At 30.1% G+C, this 24,091-nt stretch overlaps 1 protein-coding gene across 1 annotated transcript in view; it reads right to left on the reverse strand.

The window, feature by feature from the left end:
- The window catches only part of LOC142320046 (kin of IRRE-like protein 3), a 722,369-nt gene that overhangs the window by 9,879 nt on the left and 688,399 nt on the right, over nucleotides 1–24,091 (reverse strand). The window contains exon 7 of the mRNA XM_075357724.1: nucleotides 6,986–7,161. Coding sequence (XP_075213839.1) covers nucleotides 6,986–7,161 — 176 coding nt within the window. The remainder of the gene's footprint in view (nucleotides 1–6,985; nucleotides 7,162–24,091) is intronic.

A 24,091-nucleotide genomic window follows, 5' to 3' on the forward strand; every position in this document is an offset into this window, starting at 1 on the left:
AATAACCATAACACGTGGGAAAATAAAAAGAAAAGTGATTAATTAATTTTTAATTTCCTTTTTTTATCAAATTAATTTTAAACTTTTGTTATATTTAGAAAAATTATTTACCGTAATAAGTGTATATAAATATTTAATAATAAACTAATTATACGATTCAATGAGTTTGAAAACATCGAACAACTAATTCGGTGATTCATCATTTGTTTAGTTTTATAAAACTTATAAGTTTAGTGTAACTTGAAGTTTCCTAAGCAAACGAATTGAAGAGGATCGAAGAAAAGTTCTTCTTTAGTCATTAATACAACTTTCAATTAAAGACGAATTAACATTTTGATCTCGGAGAAGCTTTCGTTCTATTTTAAATTACAAATGAAGAGATGGTAAAAAACAAGTCGAGGGGTTTAGTGGAACGAGCGGACGGGTGGAAAGAGGTCGTGAAAGAGAGTGAATGGGTGTTCTCGGCTGGACGAGGAAGAGGGAAGTAAGGAGGAGATCTGTCCGCTAGTCTTTAATAAAGACCTCCGATCAATCTTACTGTTAGGAACGGAAGAGTAGAAGGCTGAATAAATCCCTACTACCCCCTTCCCATCTATTTTACCCAAGGCAACCCATCTTAACATATATTTTTACTTATTTTTCAAAATGAGTACTGAAGTTTCGGCGAAAATAAAGAAGCAATTTATTACAATTTTTTTCCTTCCAGTTATTGTCGCTTCACATTTTTAAGAAAATTGCGAGATTATATATATCATTTTAAAAAAAAATAAAAATAATAAATAACATAAAATGCAATAAATTACCGACATTAGAATTCCCAGTATTTGTTCGAATTTTACATCAAAATATTGTTTATTCTATTAGTTTTTATGCTTGTTTTGAGTAAAATCCAGTAATTTAGGATAATGAAAGAAAGGTATATTAATAAAAAAAAAAGTATTGTGTAGATAATAAAAAATATTAAAAACATTTTAACTACCTTACCAGAAAAAATAAATATTTTCTCAAGATCTTTCGGGTTTTTAACCATCATCAGGAGATTAAAAATATATAAGTTTATAAGTAGAAAATTAAAATGCGTACACAGTCATGATTATTTGAATTTTAACAGTACGATTTCAGCGGAAATCATGTTTAAGGAATTTATTGTATAGATATTTTTCCAACTGTGATTATAATTGTACAGATTAGATAAATGATGTAAAAAAACTCCAAACTCAACATAAAACGCGTGGAAATAACATAATATACTAATATAGGTAAATATATGTAAAATTATAATTACGAGTCTGAAATTAATCGTGGAAATTTTACGAAAATTAAAGTATTTAAATGTGATTTTTAAATGAATGTCCAAGAAAATGTTTTTTTATATAGACTGATTCAAGAGGAATGGAGATAATTTGGGAACTGATTCTAGAGTTTGAAATATGGACAAACGCTCATACAAACATATGTTTCGAAAACGCTTTGTTATCGAGTTATGGTTAGCGAAAAAGTTCGCCCGGATTCAGTTCCCCCGATGAAATGAGGTCGTACTGATATTTTTAAGGCGTAATATTAAGAGTATACTTAATGGTTTTTTGTTTTTTGACCTAAAGAATCGAATAAAACAGATCCCAGAACTGTATCTCTCGTAGCTTTCATGATATCCAATGTAAAACATAAAATTTCGATTACGAAAAGCATTGTTTTAGGTTTGAAGTTCAATAACTTTGTTAAATGATTAATAAACGTGAACATTTTATTATCAAAACCAGTAGAGATTTAAATTCTGAGAAAATTTATGTAATAACTCGTACAAAAAACTAAAAAAAAAAACAAATTGCATTATTAGAAACAAAACAAAATGAAACTTAAGAGAGAAATGTTATGAATTTGTAAAAATGAAAAACAGTTGTTTTTGTACAATAAACGTACCTCTTTAAAAAATTAAAATACTTTTAATCTACTTTGAAAAAAAAGTACTCATGTGCCTTATACTACAATAAATAAATGTTAGAAAATTTCACCATTGATATCTATTTACTTTTCAACTCGTTTCCTTCCATTTTGCTGTTACCAACCTAATGATATCTTTGCGTTCCTTGATGAGGGCAGCAGCAACGAGAATGCGCACGATCAGTTAATCACATGTGTCTACTTTTTGCTTTATTACGTCGTATTTCGTCCATCCCCATAAACATTAATCTAAGAAAGTAAGGTCCGGTGATCTAGGTGGCCGATTTACCGGTCGGCCCAATCCTCTTATCTAAGAGTTGTCTTACTTCGTTCAAAAAATGTTTTGGTACTCTATCATGTTAATAAATACATTTCAATTCCTTTCGCCAGTGAGAAATTTTCAAGCGCTGTAAGAGATTCATTGTTTAAAAATTCCAGATAATTTCTCCCTGTGACACGTTGTTCTAGTATGAAAATGACTATTAATTACAGTTGTTTTTATTTTTTACCAATCCATAATATTTTTCTCTTAAGTTTTGTTGTGTTCTATTTCTAATAATAAAAGTTTCTTTTTTTTGTTTTTAATAGAATTTATTTTTTTTTTCACAGAATTTAATTCCCTAGAAGCTTTGATAATAAAATTTACGCATTTATCAGTCATTTAACAAAGTTATTGTACTTCAAACTTATAGAAACGTGTCTTTCGCCACCAAATTTGTCTGTTTTACATTGAATATCATAAAAATTACAGGAGAAACAGGTCTGAAACCTGTTTTATTCGATTCTTCAGGTCGAAAAACATAAAGCATCATATAATTTATCCTTATATAACGTCTTTAAAAGTTCAGTATGACCTCATTCTATTGGGTAACTGAAATCCATGTGAAATTTTTCGCTTGTCGTAACTCGATAACAAAGTGTTATCGGAAATATATTGGATTTTACCTTATTTAAAGCTCTAGAATGAGTTCTCAAATTATTTCCCTTTCCTCTTGAATCAGTTCGTAAAATAAAAAAAAAATATTAATAAAACTTCAATCTCAATTATCATTATTGCTTTCAACCTTCCGAACATAATTTTTAAACATGCTAATTAAAATATATATATTGTTTTATTTAATTAATTCAAACTTCTACTTATCATAAATAACTTATTTTACATCTTATACATAGGATACCAATTAACATTTTTATTGGAAATGTATTAATTGTTACTAAAAATCTTGTTCTTTCATCACAAAAGAGCGATGAATTTTGACAAAAAGATATACGTTCTTTTTAAACATTTTCAAAATTAATTTAATATAATCTATTGAAGATGCTTTTTTAAAAGATGAAACGAATCGTGTTTTATAATTGGATATTTAATTGTGTTTTATAAGTGCATATAAATAAATATTGTGGCAGTTGTCAATTTTTAGATATAGGTTATGTTTTTAGGTATTACCACCATTAGGTATCGCTTCAGAGGATGAGATGAAATGACAATTTTGTAGCGTATGTGAAAATGCCATGCCTGACCGGGATTCGAATTAAAGACCTCCGAACGAAAGGCCGAGTCGCACCACGGAGGCCGCCATTTTTTCAGAAATATACAAAATATTAAATATTATAAATAAATATATAAATATTAACATTAATAAATGTTAATATACTGTATGAATATATTAATATAAATATAATATTATATTTTATATAAATATTATAATTTTTTTACTTATATAATTTTAAAAGGTTTGTTACCTATTCATTACGGTTTTTTTGTTGTTGAAAAATTAGAATTGTAACAGCAAGCGTAATATTCGTAAATTTATTTATTATACATGAAGTAAAATCCAGATTTTAAGTATTATTTAACATTTTTTGACATATCTTATAAACTGCTCATGAGAAAGAGAAAATGTGCTGTCAGATACAAAGGTGTCCTCAGTTCTTTCGTAAAAAACTCTATTAAAAGATTAGAAAAACAGTTGTTACAATCTGATTTAAGAATACAGAAAAGTGTGAAACTTCTTCTTCAGTTAAATATTTAATTATTATTAGTGAAATTACTCTATTTGTATCCGTTTTCAATTATTAACCAATAAAAAAAGACTTAAATATATCTGTCCTCTGTCCCACTTCTCCACTAGCTGATGCTCAATAATTAGGTTATTATTTATAATGCGTAATAACATTATTATACTTTATAGTTTAGACCCTTCCGTCATGTCTAATCTCAACTTTGGACGATCAGGTGATTTTTAATACAAGTTTTCTTTTCCTAGTCTTTAGAGGACCAAATTCTAGCCGTCAGGCAGCAGTGTCACTTTTGGTCCAGTCCTGATACCCGTATATTTGGTGAGCATTCCCCAGTCGGCCACCTGAGGAGGCGACCGACGAAGTACTAGGAACACCATACGAGTAACATAGTTTAACCGAACTCATGATTTTCTAATGACATTTTTTTAACCATTGTAAGGAAGAAATTATAACAATTTTTAGGTTACAATTTGATTTTGTATGTTTGAATATGTTATATAATGAGGTATATAATATAGTGTTTGATAAATATTTAGAATTGACATGAGTATTCATATGTATTGCTATGTAATAACATATTATATGAAATATATTTGATATTGATACGCGTATTTGCTACTGATATGCGTATTATACGCCTATACTTACTATACCTATTTCGCCGGACCTCCCAGCCAGGCCTCGCTTCGCTCGGCGCTTTGGTTTTCAGGTTTCCAAAGTTCTTTTTTCAACTGGAAAAATTTTGACGTTATCAACTTTACTCCAAGTTAAGAGCTTAATATTTTTAGAAAAAATTTCATGAGATTTAGATACTTATCTGATAACAGAAAATCCAATTTTTTTAATTTACCGAAATGGGGGCTGAGCCCCCAAACCCCCCTCAAAAAATAGCTCCCATATAACAACTGTGAAAACATTTTCGGTAGATAATTCGGAAAAAACAACGTGATTTTTAATTTTTTTTTAACTGAGGGAGGAAACCCCATCAACCCCCACCTTCTAATGTTTGCATACAGTCTGGAAAAATAACTTCAAATTTTTTACACGAATCACTTTTAAATAAATACAATATTTTTCTTAGTTAGGGTTCATTTTTACTCAGCTATTCTTTGTAATAAAATTTCAGCCTAAATTTTGTAACTGAAAACTTTGGGACTCAATTTAAACGCTTTTATAGTTTTACATTTAATTTGAATAACCTAATTTGAAAAAATGATGGATTAGAGACTACGAATTCTAAATTTTTCAACGCTACACGGATACTTTTCATGGAGATTTATAAAAATTACAAAAAACATAATCAAGAATAACTTGGATTCCATAATAATACTTAAGGATTATAATTAAGAAAATTATTAATTAGGCAATTAAATATTGCTTAACTATTGTAGTACTTTCAAATACACAACATTTTTCGTTTTTCCTTCCGGCGCGTACACAAAAAGTTCCGTGGGGTTACCAACTCGCGAGCAAGCCATATACAGTTGCCCGTGTGAAAAGCATGGATTTTGCAAATGGGCACCACACACTTGAAGCGATTGCCCTTGAGATTTGTTAATTTTCATAGCAAAAGCAATCCGTGCACTAAATAATATAATTGAAACTTAGGAATAACTGTACGTTAAAACTTCAGCCCTTTTCAAAATTAATCAATTCAATGTTGAAAAAAAATGTTAGCTAAATCTTAAATTTTTCTTGAAACTCAAAGTCATTTTGAAAATTAAATAAGCTTTAAGGAAGAAATAAAGTGTTTTAAGTTTCTTTGTCAAAATTGGAACTCGAATCCGCATCGAATTGAAAAAACAAACTAAAATCACATGAAATTTAACTTTTAAAGCATGCGAACAAATGAATCCGATGTTGTTTAAATGGAAAAACGGAACTTTAACGCCGATAAGTCGTTATGTCGGAGCTCCAAAAAAATTAGCCTGTGTTCACCGCAGGGCTTCAAAGTGTAGGTGTGCAAAATTTTAGACAAATCTGTCCGGTAGATCTCGAGTTAAGTTGGAACAGACAGACAAACAAACAAACATTGATTTTTATATATATAGATGTATAAAATGTTTTACATAAATGCTTTTCTAATCTTTTAATAGAGTTTGTTATGAAAGAACTGAAGACACCGGAGAGCTTTGTATCTGGTGGTCAGCACATTTTCACTTTCTCATGAGCAGTTTACAAGATATGTCAAAAAAATCTTAAATAATACTTAAAATCTGGATTTTCTGTCGTGTAATAAATACATTTACGATTATATATATTAAGTATTATTGTATTAAAAATGTATTAATGTACTTGTAGTACGATGCGGCGTATGATTGTGTGTATGGGCGATCTCCACCTACCTGAAGGAATGTTTCATTAGCCAGAAGGGTGGATAGCCCCAGGGGTATAGGTTTAGTCGGTAGTGCGCAGGTACACATACGCTCTTAATAAATGTTAATATATTTATTTTTTATACATAAAACCTAGCGGGACCTGTTACCTACCACGACACTGCTTCGGCGTTTGTAAAATGGATTCCTCTACTCTACAAAAAAAAGTTACAAAATGATTAACATCAGTGTTAATTTACGAACACGTTATCGATGTGTCTATTAAGGGATTCATCTTAAATTAGTAAATAAAAAATTAAATTTTTACAATGACTTTATTTTCACTATTTGACTGACTACAACTAAATCTTAGATGCACTTTTCTACGTGTATATATATATATATATATATGTATTAGTGAATATTTTCTATTATCTGTGTGTGTGTGTGTGTGTGTGTGTGTGTGTGATAAGTTTTCATTGAGTAATTTTTTCCTAACAAGTAACGCAATCTGCTTGTTGTAAAAAAATAATATATTTAAATTTATGTTTATAATTTTTTCTTTTTTTTTTAGATGAGTCTGAGAAATGCCATTTACGCACCCCTCATTTATGGGGGAGTGTCGGACTTGCATAAGTTACAGTACATTACAGTAATAATTTATTTTCACATTTATGTTTAGCCAATATTATTTTATTTTAACTTACAGTTAGATGATGAGCAAGTATTCGACCCATAGAATGGCCAGGATGAAGAATACGTGATTCCGCTAACCAGAATACTTTGATAGGAGGTGGATTTGCGCATAGCTCAACTGTTAGCGTCGCTCTTTGACCGGCTTGAACTCTTATCGTTTTGTTACTCGGGTATACCATCGGCCTCCCTGAAAAGAAAAGGTAATGTGTAGAAGAAAATAAAATTAATTTAGTTTTTAAAATTTATAATTAATTAGTTTTGTTAATTTAACTTAGATAACGATGCGATATTTCCTTGAGATTTATCCGTATTGGAATTTCACGTGTATGTATGTACACGTGTTTGACGATTGACTTTTTGAATACCGGATCAATTTGAAAGAAGAAATTGTAGGATTTTATCATATATTTTGAGAGGATTTATTTCTAGGAAAATTGTGGTCAATAGCTGTTTCGCTATTAATCGTCGTCTAAATTCTTCAGGGATTAGTAATTTAACAAAAAGAACTTTTATCAAATATTCAACATCTATGATACAGTTAGAATTAAATATATACAAAAATACATCAAACATTGTTTAAACGTCAAATAACTTTATTAAAAAATAAAAAAAAAAACATATATTGTTTATCTCTTCCGAATCGTATGATCATGTAAAACGATGAATAAAAAAATACATGTATACATTTCCAGAAAATCATTTTTACAGGATGACTATCATGCTGATCCACTCATCCCTTTATTTATTTCTCCTCATATAAGGCGATATTATTCCACCGCTCCAGCAAATTGAAAAAAATATATGTATATCCGAAAGGTTTAGTAAGCAGACAACCCATAAATAACTTTTTAACCTTGTACATAAAAAAAAATTTACAGAATGATCTATAATTGGTATAAGACCGCTACTTGGAATGTAATATTGGTTACTTTTGAGATTAATTGCGACAAATATTAGGTGGCCATTAGTTAGAATTGCTATAGTTTATGTTTAGAGTAAAAACTCAACTCTATACTTCTCATTATGCAGTTTAATATAGAATGATGTTTCACAATCTAGTAATAGTAAAAAAAAACTAGTGGTAAAATATTTTAATATTTTCAGAGGGATTAATTGTAAGGTAGTCTAATACCGAAAAATATATCATTTTGAGAGGTGAACATTTTGTGAATTTTATCTCCTTCTGATTAACAATTGAAAAGTTATTTTAAATATTCTATTCTTTGTTAACTTTAAGATTATCTTTATTTATTTAGCTATTCTATTTTATTTATCTATTAATTTATTATTATATTATATATATTTTTTGTCTTCAGTGATTTGACTGGTTTGATGCAGCTCTCCAAGATTCCCTAACTAGTGTTAGTCGTTTCATTTCGGTATACCCCCTACACCCTACATCCCTAACAATTTCTTTTACATATTTCAAACGTGACCTACTTGCACAATTCTTTCCTTCTACCTGTCCCTCCAATATTAAAGCGACTATGCCAGGATGCCTTAATATGTGGCCTATAAGTCTGATTCTTCTTTTAACTATATTTTTCCAAATGCTTCTTTCTTCATCTATTTGCCGCAACACCTTTTCATTTGTTACTTTATCCACCCACTTGATTTTAACATTCTCCTATAGCATCACATTTCAAAAGCTTTTCTTCTCAGGTACTCCGATCGTCCAAGTTTCAGTTCCATATAAAGCTATGCTCGAAACATATACTTTCAGAAATCTTTTCCTGACGTTTAAATTAATTTTTGATGTAAACAAAATATATTTCTGACTGAAGGCTCGTTTCGCCTGTGCTATTCGGCATTTTATGTCGCTCCTGCTTCGTCCAACTTTAGTAATTCTACTTCCCAAATGACAAAATTCTTCTACCTCCATAATCTTTTCTCCTCCTATTTTCACAATCAGTGGTCCATCTTCCTTATTTTTACTACATTTCATTACTTTCTTTCGTTCTTGTTTATTTTCATGCGGTAGTTCTTGCGTAGGACCTCACCCATGCATTCATTGTTTCTTCTAAATCCTTTTTACTCTCGGCTAGAATTACAATATCATCACCAAATCATAGCATCTGTATCTTTTCACCTTGTACTGTTACTCCGGATCTAAATTGTTCTTTAACATCATTAACTGCTAGTTCTATGTAAATATTAAAAAGTAACGGGGATAGGGAACATCCTTGTCGGACTCCCTTTTTATTACGGCTTCTTTCTTATGTTCCTCAATTACAGTTTGTTTCCTGTAAATGTTAGCGACTGTTCTTCTATCTCTGTATTTGAACCCTAATTTTTAAAAAAATATATATATTATAATTATAATATATTATATACATATTATATTTTATTTATCTATTAGCTGTTTTATTATATAAGTCATAAGTCGGAGATCGATAAGAATAGTTTAAGACAATGAAGGAGAGGAGCAGTTTAGATTCAGGAAAGGGAAAGGAACTAGAGGTGGCAACGGACTAATAAGGATGGTTGAGGAAAGTTGTTTAGGGAATAGAAAATGATTGAGTTTCATAGATTTAGAAAAGCAGTTAAGTAGAGCCAGTAGGAAAAAAATATGTATACTCTTAAAGAAAAAAGTAAAATGGAAAGACAAAATTAAAGAACTATACGTGAAACAAACAAACAATGAAAGTAAATAAGAGTACGACTGCACGGGTCTAAGTCGAGGGGTTAGACAAGGATTCTTCCCCCTAACTGACACATTCAATATTTACATTAAAGATATAAAAATGAGTTTATTAAAAGAAAGAAAAGAAGGGATAGATGTAGGAGGAAGAAACGTTAGCCGCATCAGTTATGCTAATAATATGATAATTCTAGCCGATAACATATTCACTTTAAAGATTGTTAACAGCCCTGGAGGAAGGAATGAAAGCGTATGTAATTAAAATAATTACATAGAAAAACTTAACTAATGGAAGTAAACAACAAACAAAATTTAGCGGTAAGGACAAGTGAAGGAAGAAGAATAAAAAATTAAGAAGTTACAGATATTTAGTGACAATGATGACAGAGAAATGGAAGAGCGCAACGGAAAATAAAGAAAGGAGAACGATGGAAAAAGAAGCCTTCAGTAAGAAGAGGAAATTACTTTAGACTAAAAGTTTGTCAAGAAAAGAGTCAAGAAAAAAATGTGTTAGGCGTTCAAATGCTTTGTACAGAGTGTCTTTGTTGTGCGGAAGTGAAGCTTAGCTGTGAAAAAGGAAATGGGACTAGAGTGAGACTTTTGAGGGGAGACTCCATATTCTCCCCTCAAAATCTTTCCTTAAGCATGGAAAGATTAAAATGATGTGATAAAATAAAGCGAGGAAGTAATAAACAAAAAGAAAGAATACTTATGGGGAAAGTACATTAAAGAAAAAGAAACCGGTTAGGATACGTGATTAGAAGAGTTGGAATATTGACAATTGCACGGGAAAGGTAAGTAGAAGGAGAAAGGAAGAAGAAGGACGAAGTCTATAGTTGAGGTGAAGGCTGGAAATTACAAGGGAATAAAGGAAAAGGCTAGGTACAGAAATAAATGGAGACAACAACGGTGTAAGGGACCTGTTTCCAGGCAGAACACCAGATGATAACCCACCGGGTTGGTCTAGTCGTGAACGCGTCTTCTCAAATCAGCTGATTTGGAAGTCGAGAGTTCCAACGTTCAAGTCCTAGTAAAGTCAGTTACTTTTATACGGATTTGAATACTAGATCGTAGATATCGGTGTTCTTTGGTAGTTGGGTTTCAATTAACCACACATCTCAGGAACGGTCGAACTGAGACTGTACAAGATTACACTTCATTTACACTCATACATATCATCCTCATCCGTCCTCTGAAGTATTATCTGAAAGGTAATTACCGGAGGCTGAACAGGAAAAAGAAAGAACACCAGATGATGGTGATGGTGATACTTTATTAAATTTATACTTTTTAAAAGTATTAAAATTGTGGAATCTCTCTTTTTTAGCTTTTGAGGAAAGTATTGGGTCACATGTCAAGGATTGGTTTCTTCTTTAATTTTATATTGGTTTAGAAGAGGAAAACTTAATTCAGCTTTTTCAAGACAGCTGTTCGGTTTTCATTTTTGTATGATTGTTTTTTTTTTTTTTTAATATGTCAAACCTAAGTTCGTAGAGTTTAGAGAGACATATTATGTAGATGTGATTATTATATTTTTTTTTAATTTAAAATTTTCTAATTTGTTCGTAACGTAAGTTGAAACTAATAACATGAACGTGGGAAATAATTATTAAATAATAAATATTTATGTAGATCAATTCCGAAGATTAAACAGCAGTTTTATTGAATACTTATTATCCAAAAAAATACAATGAAATTGTATTTTTAAACCGTACGGCAAGAGTCTCGCAGATATCATTTCTTCAGCTCAAAAAACAAAAATTTCTGTAATACTAACAAAACTGGTTTTAACAAAACGATACTGATATCAAAAAAGGTAAGACACTACTACATTTCTATTATCAAAATCTGTTATTAATTTAGAATTAAAAAAAAAAAAATAGATGTTAAATATATGTAATAGACAATAGATATACAATAATAGATAATAAACAATGTTTAAGCGTTCCATATAATAAGCAAAAAAAGTAAAAATTTGTACAAAACTCTTACCGGCCCGATTTCATTTATTAAACAACGAATAATCATAAGAATTGATTATTTTTGTAAATGTGATATGTATTTCCTAATAGCATTTACTATTAAACACCTTTCTTTTCTATTTCCTGTTTAGCGTCCGGTAACTACCGTTAAGATAATTCTTCAGAAGATGAATGAGGATGATATGTATGAGCGTAAATGAAGTGTAGTCTTGTAGAGTCTCAGTTGGAACATTTCTGAGATGTGTGGTTAATTGAAACCCAACTACCAAAGAATACCGGTATCCACGAATTAGTATTCAAATCCGTATAAAAATTACTGACTTTACCAGGACTTGAACGCTGGAATTCTCAACTTTCCAAATCAGCTGATTTCGGAAGACGCGTTCACCATTAGACCAACCTGGTCGGTATTTACTATTAAACAAGCTGTAGTATATTTCTTTTAAATTTCATTATTTCAAGTACATTATTAAGTTTTTGTACGCTACCTAGTACTATCAAGTACTGCTGTCTAGCGGCGAGATTAGTAAAGGTACATTAAAAAAATGAATAAAATGACATATTAGACTCCCGCGGGAGTTCATCAAATGGGGAAAAAACCGTTGTCTTACAAAATTCGAGATATCTTTTGAAAATATTCTTTATTACTAACCCAATTGAGTTGAAATATTTTGTTTTCACGCTTATTTTTTCCCCCATTTTCATTTCAGTGTTTAGGTCATGTTTAGAATTGTAAACGAAATTCGTTGACTTCGTGCCTCTTACCGACGAAGTTCTGAAGAACTTCGTGATATATGTACAATGCAGTATGATACAGAATTTGTTTGAATAAATATTACTTTGTAAAATAAGTAAATTATATGTTTAAATACAACGTAAAATAACAATAGTCAATGTAATAATAATAATAATTATATTCTGATTAATTTTTTTTCTAAATCCGATTTTGTCAAAGTAAAGTGTTTAATGATTTGCGTATTTACTGTAATATATTTTATTTATTTTTATTAAACATGAGTAGTTTAGTTTAAATTATTTTATTTGATTATTTAAAAAAACATTTACAAACCATCTTCTACTGCAACATTATACGTTTTTCTGCGAAATATTAAACTGTTTTAAAATTATTAAGTGTATTTTTATTACAATTTATTACATATAAACGTTTAATTTATCTCTATTACTATAATATAAAAATATTATTTTTAATTCTCTTAGAGAAAATGTTTTAGAATATTTTACACATATACCCGCGCGCGCGCACACACACCCGCGAAATGTTGTTAACTTTATGATTTATTTTATAGTTTTTGATAAAAAAACAAACACAATTTTTAATAAAAAATTCCTAGTCTTTTGATTTAAAGTGAATTTAAAAAAAAAAGGTTGTTGATGCGAAATTTTATAGTTATACAGTTTTTATATTCTAATTTTTGCGATTAATTTCATTTATTTCCGAGTTAAAAAAAAAAAACATTTCTAAAAAAGCTCATTTCTATTGAGTTTATTTGAATATAGCCCCAGCAGTAGTCGGTTACAGATAGAAGGTGATTGTGTGGTGTGAACAAACAGTGCTATAGATCTTTTAGGTGGTTCTAGCCGGTATCAGAATAGAGGATACAGCCCCCAGCGCGAGCTGGCGAAGTTTTATTACGACAGACATTTCCCTTGTCACACACTCCTGCGCTGATTAACGCAACCAACCCGTCAAGGACACACAAACACAATAACATACAAATACGTTTATATATATATATATTTTTTTTTTCAACACAAAGATACATTTACGATAGCTTTGGTCCATTGAAATGCTTTTCGTTCGTTTAGATTTCGAATTACATAGCTATATTTTATTCGCTTTAAATCACTTCAGTTAGAGTTTTATTCTACTATTCTTAATGTTTTGTTGTTATATGCAATTATATATTTATTATCTTTCTATAATTTTTTTTTATCTGGTTTAATATTATAGTTTAATTTTATAATCCTTATACTAGCTATCGCCAAAATATTTTTTTTTTTTGCTGTTGGTTACATTTTGCATTTAAGAAAAACACGTTTATTTATCAGTTACAGCCATTTTTATTATAATTTTGTCAATATGAAATAAAATAAAATGAATAATTTGGTTAAATCTACAGATAACGAAATTGCTTACCTGAAAATAGTCTAACTTTATTGTTTTGAAGCACGTCATGCCTAATTAGGTATGGCTTTACAAAATTTAGATAGGAATTTCCTTAATTTTAATCAAATGTTAAAAAAACGAACATTTTCTGAAATGGAAAAAAAATTACTATTTCAGAAATAGTATCAGATAGTATTATACCATTTGTTTTAGAATGAATATCGCAGTTTGAAAGTTATGTAATATTTATTAAGTTTTATTTGCATTGATAAATTATACATGAAATGAAAGAGAAACTAAAACCGTTTTTCCTAAAAGTGCTAAATGTGATCACTATTTGTCACACGACACTCTCAGCCGATAGGAAAGTTCATCCCAAACTTTAATCAGCATATCTGGAGTAATTGATGCGACAGCTGCTTCAATCCCGTATCTCAAGTCCGGTAGGTCAGCCGGTAACGGCAGCACGTACACTTGATCCTTTATAAGCCCCCAAAGAAAAAAATCGCACGGGGTCAGATCGGGTGAACGTGGAGGCCACGGCAAACACAAGCCGTGTCACCTCTTCCCCGGCGACCGATCCAGCGGTCGGGGAAAATTTCATTCAACCGAACGCGTACAGTGTTATGCCAGTGAGGAAACGCACCAACTTGTTGCGAAATTCCGTGGTTTGTATTTCAGTTGAGGAAAGAGCCACAGTTGTAGCATATCGAGGTTGTTTATTCCAGACACACTTGCTTCCGCGAAAAAGAACGGCCTGTAAATTTGTCGTCGGGATTCGGTACAAAAAAACATTCAGTTTTGGGAAACTGGTAAGTCTCGTTCGCACTGCCATATTTTGTGAGGATTTTTTGATCCCCAGATACGCACATTATAACCGTTTACTTTTTCATTAACGTAAAATTTTGATTCGTAAATGAATACGAAACGCTAAAGAAAGTTTTCATTGTCACGGTTCATCATTTCATTGCCAAAGCTAGCAAGCAAACCCTATCTGTAGGCTTTACAGCTTGGATTAGCTGTGATTTGGACGCGGTTGTAAACGTTTCTTAAAACCCTCCACACAGACTTCACTGGAATCGCTAATTCGCGGCTAGCCTTCCTAACGGATTTCCTAAGACTGCGAACAAAAGACTCTGTTACACGTTCAACATTGTCTTCGGACACACTTGATCGTCCTGTACGCTTCCATTTACAAATAACGCTGGCGATATTCAAGTATAAACAATTTGAGTGTTATTATCACTCGGGGATCACAACCGAACTTCAAAAGGAATGTACCTTGAAAGGTAATTAAATAGTCACACTTTGCAAACTGCAAAACACAGAATGCTTTTTGTGATAATGAAAGCGCTAGCATCTTTGCTGCTAGCGCTATCAAGCGGAAGATAAAAAATAATAGTTTATGAGCTTGCGTACAGCTAAAACTGTTTGAGTTGCCCTTCCGTTTCACGTATAACGTGAAAATTGAGAAATAGTAGCTTTAAAACCCCGATATTGATTTTGAAACACTCCGTACTATATCGAATGGTTTTATTGCTTGTTTCAGATAATTTTGTATTTATACATTTGCAACCTTTTACGTAGAACTCTTATGAACGGTTCTTTTTGGATTTCGTAACTTGAAGATATGAAGAACGATGATTTTATTAGAGTTTCTGAATGCAGATCGTCTAATTTATTTAACACTTTTTTCTGTTGCTGGTGGCCTTACAGGTAATTTCTATTTAAGAAAAAAGATCTCGTTTTTTTGAACCGATTCAGAGTTGTAAATTATTTTCATGCGTTGGCTCCTTTTCATATGTACATCGAAATGCTTTCGGAACTAAAATTATTAAGTTCAGTTCGGAATGCCGCAAAAAACATCATGGTTTTTCTTGACAAGAAAACATAGTAAACAAAAAAAACACATTTTGGCAACGATATACACACCGATGCAATGGTTATAAGTACTTTCCAAATACTTGGTCACATCTACTAAAATTCCACTAGGTACTTTTTGATGACATATATATATATATATAAAACCTAAAATCATGACGTCCGTGTGATAAAAGTAAGCTTGAATTTATATTCTCGTAAAACTGAAGAATGAGTAGATCTATATAATTTCTTTAAAATTAAAAAAAAATTAATTTGAGGATGGTCTAAAGCATAAATTTATTATCTAAATAAATAAATGTTTTATTCTGATTGATAGATAATAATTTATTAAATAGGTAACGCCGAAAATGTCACAATTATTTATAAGATAAAAAATATGCGTTATTATAGTCCATATTAATTAGTTATAATATAACATATGAAATAATGTGGGTAAGGTATATACATTAAATACATGAAGATAATAAATATTTAAAAAAATAGTCACAAAATAATTCACAGTTCTAAGGTGTTATTGAGAATATACAGATATTATTTGAGGATATATTTATGTTCACGTTGAACGGGAATTTTTTTTAATGTTAAATTGGTATTATTTGAAAATTCATCAACAGAGTAATATTGAAGAGTATTATAACAGAGTAAAGAAAATCTTTAATTGTATTTTAAATAAATTGTTAGATATATAGTTTGGTGATTTATTAAAAATACAACGGATGCATAATAAGGCCTTTTCTCATAAGCCAAAGTACTGTGCCGTTATTCGTAAATAGTTCTGTTGTCTGATGTGATAAAGGTTCATACTGTTATTTTTTACTTCCTTGTACGAAGTAAGGGAAGTATTGTGATCGCGAAAAATTTCGGTTTTCAGATCTCAATGGAAATATGCATTTTGACCATCCCAGAATCCATTTTGACTAGTTTCGGTGTGACTTCTGTACGTATGAACATATCTCACATAACTCTATAACGATTAGCCGTAGGATGTCGAAATTTTGGATTTAGGATTCTTATAACATCTAGTTGTGCATCTACTCTTCTGTTTGCAATCGACTGGACTAAAAGTGTCCAAAAAAGCACAAAATCCAAAAATACTTGAATTTTGGACTTTTTCTTAACTGCACTAATAAGCTTTTCAACGGTATATCATAAGTGGTATTTATTTTCATTGGTTCTAGAGTTATAGCCAAATAGAATTTTAATTAATGAAATATTTGGATCTTACATGGGAAAGGCATATCGGTTCAAATCCGACTTCATATCCTTTTTTTTAATTTAAATATATAGATTTATTAATAAATCTTTATTAACCTCTGATAGTAAAAATTTTTTACGATAAATAATAATTCAATAACAATATAAAAAGTAAAAATATCAGAAGTTATGGTAATTATTTAGTTGAAGTGCCTCATCCTGAGATCACAAAATAAAAACATATAAACATCATTCAAAATTAATATTTATTCATTTAATGATGTATTTTGGGTATCGGAAAATAGAAAATTAGTAAAAATTTACATACATATAAACATGAAAATAAGTAATATAATCTAACCAAATTTAACCTACGTTCGCTTCGCTCGCTAACCATGATTAATCAACATTAACGTATTGATTATTTAAGAAATAAATAATTAATTAGGTTAGGTTCAGCTCTTGATGGTTGCGGTTGCGTTTTTCTTGCTCCTAGTGTTCGTGATTATTATTGCAGTTTTCGTTAATAGTTCCCTTACTTTATCGTTTTGTTGTTCGTTTTTAGTTGTCTAGTGATGGTTTTAGTAGTTCTTTTGCGTTTTTGTTGAGTTTTCGTTTTTTTTTACTTGTATCACTATGTAAATTTTTACTAATTTTCTATTTTCCGACACCCAAAATATATCATTAAATGAATAAATATTAATATTGAATGAATTCGAAATGTTTCTTTTTTTGTGATTTCGAGTTGAGACATCTCAACTATATAATTACCGAAATGATTAATGAAATAAAATTTTATGTATTTTTCATTTGAAAAAAAAAGTGTATATGTAATTTAATAGGCGTACAAGGAAGTCATGTGATGTCCAAATCAGATTTTTTTTATGCATTCTTGCAATTGTCGCTAACCTATGATTGTAACAGTATACGTAACGCCGAAACTAATCAAAATGGATTCAAGAATGATAAAAATGGATATTTCCGTTGAAATGTGAAAATCGAAATTTTTCACAATACTTCCTTGTAAAGAACAAGGAAGTAAAACGGCTTCCTTTGCCATTGCAATTCTCCTCTTTACTTCTCCAGAATTCTTACTATTGTCCCAAGATATCTGCGACTCTTTACCGGTTAAATTTTTCCTTTTGTTATTTCAACATCCGTATCTTCCCTCATTCATCTTCATAACTTTTATGAAGAGCCTCAAGTACAAAAAGGGCCTTAAAATCAATTTTGAATTAGTACCTTCAAAGATACTAATTCAAAATAGTCATATATGAAATTACAGGTAGAATAACGCATAAAAACTGGAGTACATTAAGCAAATTTCTTTGTTTATGTACCTTTTATGTGCAAAAATATGCATTTTTCTTCGAAACGCCCAAATATTTTTGTCTGCTTAACGTTGTTATAAATCTAAATCAAATGTTAAAAGTTACTTGTACATATTATATAAAACTAATATTTACGGGTGCTTAATGATTAAAATATTTTTTAAAATGTCATTGGAATTTGCAAAAGTAAAATTAACAATCTTACTTATTTTGGGTACATAAACACCAAATTTCATTAAAATATTTCAATACAGTCTCAAGACATAAATTTTTATTGAAAAAGAACAAATTAAAAAAAAAGGGAAAATGAAACAGGGTAGGATATTTTTCCAAACACACACACACACACACACACGTACGCACGCGCGCGCACGTACACAAGATTACAATAGTATATATAATAAATTCTAATCTATCTAAATTAAATCTATAATAAATTCGTCTAATGTTAAAACGGAAAAAAGTTTTCTGGAATAAATTGACAGTCTTCTGCAATGATGATCATAATGAGTCGATTCCATAATCTGATAATTAATCTCTGTCAAGATTTTTGTTAAGAATTAGACACATGGCTGAAGATAGAGTTAATACACATAAATCCTTTTAGCCCGCATTTTACAATTTATTTGTTTTCTTACTCTCCTAATTTAAAATCAATAAAATTATAACGGTGGTCCCGGAGGATAAAAAAAGTCTTGTCTTTTAACGTATTTTATATTAATGCGTCGTTTTATTGTTTTGGCCAATGTAGGCAATTTTCACAAAATTATTTAAAAAGTCTATTTTTTAATTTAAAGCATTTCTTATTATATTGATATCTAATTTATAATTACGAGTAAAAGGGTATTTATACTGATTCAATTATCGATTAGTGACAATTACAAGAATGCATAAAAAAATCTGATGTGGACACCACCTAACTTCCTAGTACGCTTATTAAAGTACATACACACAATTTTTTTAAATAAAAAGTACATAGAATTTTATTTCATAAATAACTTCTGATATTTTTTTCAAATTCTTTTTTTTTATTATTATTATCGTAAATTTATTTTACAAAAAAGTTAATTAATAAATCAATAGATTTAAATTTAAAAAAAAGTTCAAAAAAAAGATGAAGTCTGATTCGAACCGTCTTCCTCTTGTAAGAGTCAAATATTTCATTTCTTAGAATGTTATTTTGATATAACTTTGGAACCAATGAAAATAAGTACCACTTATGACGTCATTGGAAAGCTCCGAATGAGAGCTTATTAATGCAGTTAAGAAAAAGTCTAAAATCCAATTTTTTGGATTTTGGACTTTTTTAGTGCAGTCGATTACAATCAAAAGGGGAGATGTACAATTACATATTACATCTCAGGGGAGATGTTACATTTGGATTTACTAAATCCAAATTTTAACATCTTATGGTTAATCGTTTTTGAGTTGTGGGAGATACATACGTACGTAGAGACGTCACGCCGAAACTAATCAAAATGGATTCAGGGATGATCAAAATGGATATTTCCGCTGAAATCTGAAATTTTTCGCGATCACAATATTTCCTTTACTTCGTACACGAAAGTAAAAATAGTAAAACAATCTATGTAATTTTTTTTTTTTTTTGTAATGAAAGATCGGGCATCAACAGCTACAGTCATTAGCCCCATGAAAATCGGTAGCGTATGAAAAGATGCCAAGCCACCACTCCTCACTCACTTTTATGAGCGTTAACGCAGACAGATCCATCGACTTACCGTTTTGTACGCAAAAAAAAGTACCGAATTACCCGTGTATGTTCTAAATTTTTTTTTATAATTAAGTAATTCTAGTTTCATACTTATCTTTCGAGTGGAAAAAAGAAACACTTTCAAATTCGGCCAAGTTGTCGATCGTAACCCTTAAAATTTGGATTTAGTAAATCCAAATGTAACATCTCCCCTGAGATGTAATATGTAATTGTACATCTCCCCTTTTGATTGTAATCGACTGCACTAAAAAAGTCCAAAATCCAAAAAATTGGATTTTAGACTTTTTCTTAACTGCATTAATAAGCTCTCATTCGGAGCTTTCCAATGACGTCATAAGTGGTACTTATTTTCATTGGTTCCAAAGTTATATCAAAATAACATTCTAAGAAATGAAATATTTGACTCTTACAAGAGGAAGACGGTTCGAATCAGACTTCATCTTTTTTTTGAACTTTTTTTTAAATTTAAATCTATTGATTTATTAATTAACTTTTTTGTAAAATAAATTTACGATAATAATAATAAAAAAAAAGAATTTGAAAAAAATATCAGAAGTTATTTATGAAATAAAATTCTATGTACTTTTTATTTAAAAAAATTGTGTGTATGTACTTTAATAAGCGTACTAGGAAGTTAGGTGGTGTCCACATCAGATTTTTTTATGCATTCTTGTAATTGTCACTAATCGATAATTGAATCAGTATAAATACCCTTTTACTCGTAATTATAAATTAGATATCAATATAATAAGAAATGCTTTAAATTAAAAAATAGACTTTTTAAATAATTTTGTGAAAATTGCCTACATTGGCCAAAACAATAAAACGACGCATTAATATAAAATACGTTAAAAGACAAGACTTTTTTTATCCTCCGGGACCACCGTTAGGTATTGCTTGAGAGAATGAAATGAATGATTTGTAGCGCGTTTGAAAATGCCATACCTGACCGGGATTCGAACCCGGGACCTCCTGGTGAAAGGCCGAGACGCTACCACTCGCGCCAAGGAAGCCGGCACGTTAAAATACCTGTATTCTGTAAAAAAATTCAACACGTTAACTTTTTAAACGGTTTTTTGGATATTACGCTTTGAAATATAGAAAAACAGCGATCGTATCTGTCATAAATAAGCTTTTATCTAAGACTGCTTACGTTATGAAAATAAACCCGCGAAGTTTTAACAGAAAAGATTAAATGAAATAAACCAATTAATTTATTTTTTGTTCATTTCATTGTAGATTCTTAGATTTTTTTGTCAGATTTTTATTGCAGATTGTAAGAATTTTTTCATCAAGAAGAGTGTTGTAAGATTTTTTTTGTAATAGAGTAGTACTCTTTCTTTAGCGATTCGTTCACTTTTAGTCAAAGTCTTGTTTTGAAAAGATCGTGGTACCTCTAACCGCTATTAGGTTGTCTTCTCTTTTTTTTTATTTCAGCAATTTTCGCCTTGGCGTTCCTTTTCTCTGTTATCACACTCTCTTTTCTCTCTTAAGTCTTCTATCTTTCTCGATCGGTTTTCTTCGTTTTGTTTCTTTCCATTTTTTTTCTTCACTTTTCTTTTATTTTTCTGGTTTTAATACCATTCTTATCTGCTTTGGCGCATTCTTCGCTTTTTCCATTTACAAAAGATATGTAATTTATTTTGTTGTCATATATCGACACGTTTTGAAACGGTTAAGTATCATCGTTTACGGTGATAAATAGTTTTAATTTTATTTCGCTCTATCGTAAATTTCTTTTGATTATGAAAAAAGTTTTAAAATGTTTAAAATATTTCATAAATCACACTGTATTTTATTTGAATCACCGTTCGTTACCTAAACTAAAGAATTAATAATAAATAACTGGAGTGAAAGAATAGAATAAATTTATTAATTAAAAAGAATAAAAGTCTTGATTTGTGCATTACATGAACTATTGCCAATAAAAAAGTTTACTTTTTCATTCCACATACAAAATATAATATTTTAATATTTTTTTCTATTTTTAAATGTTCAAATAGCGTTAATACTAGATTCGTAGACACATTATAATTTATGATTCTTTCCAATTTTTTTTAATTCATAACATAAAATAATTTTATCGAAAGTAATAAAGTATTATAATTTTTAAATGCAAATTGATTTGCTGTTTAAATATGGTAATTTTTTTTAGTATTATTAAATTAATATAAGGGTCGTTTAAAAAGTAAAGAGACAAATGGCAACAGAGAAAAAACTATGTAATAGAACAGAATAAAACTGTCTTACGTTTGATTTAACACCGTTGACAGAAAACATCAGTTTGAAAAAATTTCCACCATTATAACATCTTTTGATTATTTCAAAATATCGGCTCCGCTTAGACTAGTATCATGGAAGAACAGGGCGGTTGGGATATAATTTTTATTTTCTGAATGTATAAAATCAGCCGAAATTCATTTGCGTTTGTTAAAACAGAGTGGCAAAAAGTGTATTTAAACGCAAAAATTTTTATGAGCGGATCGAACAATTTAAATCGAGTATGACAAATATCACAGATTTTCATCGTAGCGTAAGATATGTGAAAGTTTCGACTGACGCTTTGAAAAATCGTATTAATGATCTTATTCACAAGGTAGACGTATAAAAATTTGGGAAATTGATGAACTTTGTAGTGCGACTATCGGCGTTGTTCATTCCATTATCCATGTATGATAACCTGAATTACCAAAAAGTGAATTCAAGGTGAGATAGTCGAAAATCAGAAAGACATCCGAATTCACATATGGTAGCAATTTAAAGAAGAGGTTTTAGCGGAAGGTTTTTTTTAGACTGGATCGTAACTTGTGATGAAACTTCGGTTTATCATTTTGATCCGGAATCCAAAGGTCAGACTATGAAATGGAAACATCCGAGTTTGTCCGTCAAAAGAAATTTAAAATCTACGCATCAGTCGGTAAAACGATGCTAAGTGTGTTTTGAGATTATAAAGGCCCAATTTATGACGATTATTTTGAAGAACGATAAAAGGAAATCAATTCTTGTGACATGCTAGAAAAGTAAAACCTGCAGTGACGAAACATGCTGGTACTCTTTCAATAAGCATATTTGTTCTGCATGATTCGCCCTCCCCATTCAGTCAGAAGAAAAGAAAACGAGAAGCTATTCAAAAGTTTGATTGGGATATGTCCAACTAGCAGCTCAACGGCTGAACCGATTTAGATGTATGACCCCGCAATCGAATCCTTATGTTACCGGGAGTGTCAAGGGCTACACATAAATGTATGTTTTAAAAAATTAGAAAAAATTATACTATATTTAAAACTGTCACCCGCACGTTCTTTAATTAATTATCCTATATTAAACAACAGTGTTTACTTTGGCAGTCTTTTCTTTAATTTTTAATATTTATATCTTGTTGTAATTATTGAAATATTTCATATTTCAATACAAGAACTAATGTATATTTTTCCTATATTGTCAGTTAATCCTTCAGTTTTTAGACATTAGTACACTTGATTGAATTTTGCTAGGGGGTATTTACAATGTCCTAAATTTAAAAAATTGTCACGAGAGTAGGGTTGCTACTGAACATTCCTAATTGTTTATTAAATTTATTTCTATCGCTTCCGCGCAAAATTTATCACGAGTATAAATTTGTATATCCTTTTAATAAATTGAAATTTAATTCGTTTTATTTAGATTGGAAAAATTATTTTGATATTTTTATTCGCCTAATTTTTGAAATCAGTCAGCGCTTCCTTTTAAACAAAAGACAGATATCTTATGCATTAACATGTTTCCATTATAAATTTTACTACTTACTCTTATATTTTTTTATATGTAGTTTAAAATAAATGTAGCAAAATAGTTATGAAAACGTACTTAAGAGTAGTTTCACATTGTTTACAGGAATCATATTGTTTGCATTTATATTTCACATCCTACTGTCTCTGTAAACAAATAATCGGGTGGGGCTGTGTCGGGGCGCACGGCCGTTGGTTTAACGTGAAACGTTACAGACCTGGGATGAATTTCCTCCGAGCTACAGACCGACCAACTTATCTGTACAGTTAAATGGGAGAGCCATCATCTTAGTTTTTTGAACAGAACTGAAAGACTCCAATGGAAAATTCTAGTTCTTCATTTGGCCAACTCTACAGATAAATTGGTCGGTCTGTATGTCAGCGAGTCGCTTTTAGTGTATCGGATTGAAATAAAAACGAAACATTGACTGCGTACTAAATTTAATTTTCACATAAAA

This window comes from Lycorma delicatula, chromosome 2 (assembly GCF_047948215.1).
Source record: "Lycorma delicatula isolate Av1 chromosome 2, ASM4794821v1, whole genome shotgun sequence".
NCBI lineage: Eukaryota > Metazoa > Arthropoda > Insecta > Hemiptera > Fulgoridae > Lycorma > Lycorma delicatula.